The sequence below is a fragment of the Vigna angularis genome, chromosome 1 (genome assembly GCF_016808095.1).
Source record: "Vigna angularis cultivar LongXiaoDou No.4 chromosome 1, ASM1680809v1, whole genome shotgun sequence".
Taxonomy (NCBI): Eukaryota; Viridiplantae; Streptophyta; class Magnoliopsida; order Fabales; family Fabaceae; genus Vigna; species Vigna angularis.
This window is the reverse complement of record NC_068970.1, coordinates 59,378,069-59,384,499: the sequence shown is the minus strand read 5'-3', so window position 1 is coordinate 59,384,499 and position 6,431 is coordinate 59,378,069. Positions and strand designations below refer to the sequence as shown.

Genomic DNA, 6,431 nt, shown 5'->3' with positions numbered 1-6,431 from the left:
AATTCCATCACCATACTCAATTCATCAATTTAAACAATTCAATCATTATAAATAAACTAACTTTCCTTACCTAGATAGATTCTCACAAATTCAAAAGGTGTTCCCACACAGATTCTACTACTTTATATATGTTGTTGTACTTGTACACAAAGAACTGAGATCAATTATCAGAACACTTTAAAATCTTAATTGAACTAATATTCATTTTGAGTCCTTTAATATCACATGCAAACCTCTACACTCCCACATGCAATATATATTTACTAACAAAATCCAAAATAAGAACAAGATATGAATTTACTCTGTTTAATATTTTGATAGTATAATTATAGATCTTGACTTCAAGAGTATTATGACATACTCCAATCTTCAAATAAGTAAAATATGAAGTTATAAATATAAATAAAAGGAAGCAAAAAAGTTAAAAAGAAAATTAGAGAGACAATAATTCTTTTAAAATAAAACTCAATTAATAGAAAAAACTTTTTATAGTCTGACTTTTTAAATTGAGTGTCATATTTTAAAAACTACTACTATTTCTAATTATTTTTTAGTTCCTTGCAACGATAAAATTAAATATAAAAAGTTATATTTGTTTTGAAACAAAATTGTGTTAAAATTATGTTGTTCCAAAGTTCTATTGATTTGTGTTGCTTAATGTTCTCGTTATTAAAGCAAGTAGTGAAATATATATTAATGAATGCTAATTGATATTTAGCAAATAATTAAACTCTAAAATACAGAACATCGGGATCTACATCTTCATGGAGTATGGCCTCAGAAGGGAACTTAGGGAGAAGACTTGCAATATATTTTGCTGTATCTAAGTATGATTTCCTCAACACCCTAACTTGTTTGGTTCCAACGTTATTCCCTGCTTTTAGTGGTTTCAAATCATTTGCTTCCTCAAGAGTTTTCCGAAAGTTGCAGTTGTTTTGGTTTATCACAGCCTGAAGTTGCTCTTTCTTCATTCTCCAACTGCCATTTCTCAAATTGAAGCTATACAAGGGAAGGAATCGTTGGCCATAGTTTGCTACAAACTCTATCGCAGTTAAAATGAACTCAAATTCCTCCTCCTCCATGTAATACGGAAAACTGACTCTGCTCCACCCAGGTTTTACTCCAACATAACCCTGTTCAACAAGCAATTTCAGTTTAAACATTGTTTAGCCATTTTCGCTAAATTTGGTTCTAACAAGTTTTTTTTTTAAATAGTATATATCACTATTTGCTGAAGATGTAACATACATTTTAGCAGATGTTATATAACCAGCTTATGATAATAGGTGACTTAGATTAGAATTTTTTAATATATATTTACCATATATAGAGTAATGATATTATTGAACTTTGTATATAATTATTTGACTATTTTTTTCAAAATATTTTCACTTGCTTCATTCTTTTGTGTTTAGTTAATTCGGTTTAATTATTCGAATCGAGCTATATTTTTACTTGATTTTTTAGTTTAGATTAGTGTAAATCAATTTCTTTATTTAAACTAACGTGTCTTTGATAAAAATATCTCCATATTTAATTTGGTTTAATTTTTACTTTCAATTTTGAATGACTCTACTTGATCATTTCTCTCAAACTGACTCGGTTCAATTCTTTCGTTTGAGTCGACTTAAGTTGGCTTAGCTCGACTTTCAACTTAAGTCTACTCAATTCTACCTAGGTCGATTGGGTTCAACCTTTTCCTTAGCTCATTTAACTCAACCTTCAACCTAGACAAATTCTACTAAACTTTAGACTTAAGTTGATTTGACTCGACTTGGTGTTCAATCTAATTTAACATAATCCTTAGTTGTCTTATTTCAAGTTAGATAAATCTTGATTTTAAATTTTCAAAATCTAAAAAATAATTCAATTTTAATCCTATCCAGATGAATTAACCAGATTGGACTTAAAATCCAAAACTATATATTTGGATTTGGATAAATCTATTTAAATTTGGGCTGGATTGAATTTCATAATTTAAATATTTTTCTTATCCTTATTTTTTACACTGATGTAGAATACAAGGAGAGAATGTACCTCTTGAATTGCTGATCTAACGGCAAGAGATTGAGCTTTGTTGATATTGAGCAATTGGTGGCCATAAGGTCCAGCACAAGCACACCCTCCACGGGCTTGGATGCCAAATAGGTCACTTAGCAGTGTTGCAACAAAAGGGCCATGAAGTAGCTTACCTCTTTCGCTCTCTGTCTCTTTCCAAAAGTTAAGTTCTCTTTGTTTTTCCTGTTTCTGGCTGTCTTCTAGCCATTTAATGCCCCAACCAGGTGATAAAGAGCTTTTGTTCGTGGTAGAATAAATGATAAATGACAATATGGCTTGTCTTTTGGTTCTCAAGTTTCCAAGAACCTCAATGTTTGGGTTGGACATTAGTCTCTTAAGTGCTTTCTTAATGTAAACTCGTTCACGTTTCTCAATCTCTTTGTAGGTTATGTACTCTTTCACCCAAAATGCCAATGCTGCTCTCACTGTCTGGATTATAGGAGGGGTGCCCCCATTTTCTCTTTCCTCTATGTTCTCCAAGTACAGTGTATCCTGCAATATTATCAACACCCACATAAAGTTTGAAAGCACAAGAACCTTATCCATTGCTGACATTTCTCTTTCCATTTCAATTCATACGAATGAATAAAAAATCCTATCTGTAGAAAATTACAGCAGGGATTGATTTATAAACACGTTTTTACAAGGACAAAACATAAATTTTTGTGATACAGGAAATGAAATGATAAACAACGTCCGAAGACTTCTTTTTCTTCTCCAATCAGGTTACGTATTTGACTTTAAATATTTTGTTTATAATTTGACATAAATAAGTCTGCAATTTGAATATGTGATATTACCTTTTTGTTGAAGCCGTTGACGTAATCCACAGTTCCACCTCCACAAGTTGATGGCGGCGAAGATCTTAATCGGTAGAGAGCATCGTTCATAAGCAGAATCCCAGGAGAGTCAGGACCACCAAGAAACTTGTGTGGACTCAGGAACACTGCGTCATACCCATCACTCTCCCCACACCTCATCTTTATCTCCACGTATGGACCACTACACAAACACATACATAAAACAAATTTTCATCAAATTTCTTAAAAACATTGAAACACCATCAAAGGATGTCTACGATTCTAGCTAAGTAAAAAATACCTCGCTGCAAAATCAAAGGATGCAAAGGCTTTGTATTGATGAAGAAGCTGAGCAATTGCTCGTGTATCTGAGTAGATTCCCGTGACATTGCTACAGGCTGAGAAAGATCCCAACATGGGTCGATTGGTGTCTTTGTAGGCCTCAAGTTTTAGCTTTAGAGCATCCATGTTTATCAAGCCCTGGTGATCAAGACCAATTTCTACCACCTCAGCCAAACTTTGCCTCCAAGAAAGGAGGTTGGAATGGTGTTCATGAGGTCCAACAAAAACCACCCATCTTTCTTCTGTGCTAAGGCTCTTCAAAACCCTTTCCCTCAAGATAGAGGGTACTGCAATTCCCATCACTTCTTGCAGCCTCTTGATGGCTGCAGTTGAGCCAGAACCACACAAGATGAGTGCATCGTCTTTCCGACCACCTAAGCATTTTTTAATGTACTCTCTTGCTTCGTGTACCATCTTTGTTGTCCTGCTTCCCACGTAACTGTCTGACGTGTGAGTGTTGCCTGTGTATGCAGAAAATAAACAGCACGAGTTTGAATACATGTTCTTATGGTTGAAAATTCATCTATGATTGGCTAAGAAGAGAAGAACCAAATTTGTTTCAGATTTGGCGTATGTGCTAGTCAAACAAGAAAGAAACTAAACCCCTTTCCTCCTAGTCCAATCATGATTGTATGTTCACACTAGTTTGACAAACATAATCCACCTGATTTTTCAAGGGACAATTAATGAAAAAAAAAAAACATATTCATAAACTACACAGACTATTTTTCTTATGATAAGTATAGGACTGTGTCATGTAAATATTTTATATCTCTTACTTCTTTTTTTTTTTTAAAAAGGTGAGTTTGTATTAAATTTTATATATGTACGTTTCCCTCCTGGTTGTGAGTTTAAAATCCGCTAATTATATAACTATTCTGTAAAACATATATATACCCCAAAAGAATACATATATGATATATATTGTGAGAGTACATCCTCCCTCGTTAAAAGTTTCAACGTGAGATTATTAGGTCTTTATCCTTTTATAGACATTTTATTTATAAATTTCAAGTGAGACCACTATTAATTGAATATTATTACTGCACAAAACTTATTCAATTATGTGATGATACAATGATTTGATCTTGAACTTATGCATATTAAATCAATTTCATCAATTTTAACTATGATTATTTTCTTATCCTCCCTTTTCATTTATACAAGTTATATAAAAACTATTAGTTTTACAACTATATCATAGTATTTGGCGGTCATACTTATATGTTAAGATATTATGTATATTAATATTTATAGCTTCATATATATTTGTAATTTGGAAAAACTTATAATGAATACGTTGAACCCCACACTTCTTTTTTTTTTTTTGCTTTTTAAAATGAACATTTAGCTTAATATAAAAACAATCCAATTGTAACTAAAACTATGTAACAATTTCACCGACTATGTATCTAATGAACCGTTCAATTTTTAAGTTGAGTTTATTAGATCAAATGTTTTTTTTAAGAAACTTAAGTTATATTAGTTTTTTCAGAAGAAAAAACAAAATGTTTTTAGAATTAAAATTAATTTATGCACTCCATCGCAAGAAGTTATAAAAACTATATTTACTTTAATTTGTAAACAAAATTATGAAAAAAAAATTATCTACCCATTATATGTTTCTCTCTTTTTGCAAGTTGTATTGTACTTCCAAAAAAAATTAGACATAATTATTTTTTATTCCTAAAAGTTAAGAAGAATCATATTTTATAATAGTTAATTTTCAAGTTTAAAAAACATCTTAATCCCTCGAATGAGCTATAAAAAATACTAAAATAATTTTATCCCCTCAAGAAACTAATCTGATTTTAAAATTTTGAAATGAAAATTGGACTGAGAAGAAACAAAAGCGTGAGGGAGTTGAGATTTGATATGGAAAAGATTGATAGATAAAGTAAAGATGATGTGAGGAGAGATGAAGAAAGTGAAGGCAGGTACCGTAGAAAGGAAGAAGATGATCGGCGATGAAGTTTTCATTGTAGCGAAGACTGCGAGCGGAAGCGGTGTGATCAGCATACACAAGGATTCGTCTTCCAAACGGAGAATCGAACTCTGCACCGTTACCGATGATCTGAGACCTTAACCATCGCAGTTTTTCTTGAACGCATTCGTTACACGGCGCTCCCATCTCCACCACCTTCTCAAAGGACGATTCCGATTCGGACTCTGAGTGCTTGCAACATTCATGATGAAACCTTGTTTCTTCTTTGGTTGAAACACTTACCTGAGTATCTTTGCGTTTCTCTGATTTAACAATGTGACGTGGTTTACGTATGCAACGATATGCAAGAAGAGATGCAGCTTGGATCATCTCCAGATGCATTTCCCTTTCACTGTTCTTCACAACCACTTTCAACATGCATCACTTGTTCTGATTCTGCAGTAACAAAAGAGGTATATATAATAAGTATGATGTATATATGAGTATGTATGTGGGTCAGGATCAAATTTATTGACATGCATGATTAATCATAAATGACACGGTCTAAGGCCACTCGTGCCTTCTAACAGCAATTACTAGTATTATTATATTTTTTTCGTAATTCTAAATATTCCACGTTTACCTTACTTTTTTTTATATTTTTTATAATAAATGTTAATAGCATCTTATCCTTTTGAAGACATTTCAATATTATTTAAGATAGGAAGACGACTCTTGAGAGGTTTATTCTCCTACAATTTATGAAGAAAAAATGAAAAGTAACTTACTATCTTCAAAATTAGAATATTGACGTATTGAAATTTTAATATTGATTTTTTTTTATTTTGTATAAATTTCATTACTCAAATGAGCGTTAAATTTTTTCCTTTTGATATTTTTTGTGGTTAAATCTTTAATAAATCGGTTGGAAGTTGAATTTTTTAAAATTTACCAATAAATCTATTCACAAAATGAGCATTAATTTTTCTGCTAAATTCAACTAAATATTTAAATTCAACTAAATATTAATTAGAGATAGGAGAGGATAAAAAGAAGGAGTATGAAGAAAAGAAATATATGATGACAAAAACAATGGAGATGGAAAAGAAAGAGTGAACTGGAGATAAAAGAAGAAAAAAAAAGGAAAAATAAGAAGGAGATGAACCGGAAGAAGAATCAAATTACGATATTTACTGGTGAATTTTACTAATAACCAAAATTTATCAGTAATCATGATTGAATATCTATCTGACAGATAATTATTGATTAATATTTTGATCCGTCAATAAAACTTATGATAAATATTT

The 6,431-nt window shown here is 31.4% G+C and overlaps 1 protein-coding gene across 1 annotated transcript; it reads right to left on the bottom strand.

Annotated features, from left to right (window-relative positions):
- Positions 1-689: 689 nt before the first annotated feature.
- On the bottom strand, positions 690-5,563 carry LOC108325539 (uncharacterized). The gene is made up of 5 exons (XM_017558630.2): positions 5,142-5,563; positions 3,160-3,661; positions 2,859-3,060; positions 2,038-2,550; positions 690-1,133 (listed from the first exon to the last, which is right to left on the bottom strand). The coding sequence occupies exons 1-5, from the start codon at positions 5,560-5,562 to the stop codon at positions 726-728; spliced, it is 2,046 nt and encodes a 681-aa protein (XP_017414119.1). The 5' UTR covers position 5,563; the 3' UTR covers positions 690-725.
- Between the last annotated feature and the right edge of the window lie 868 nt (positions 5,564-6,431).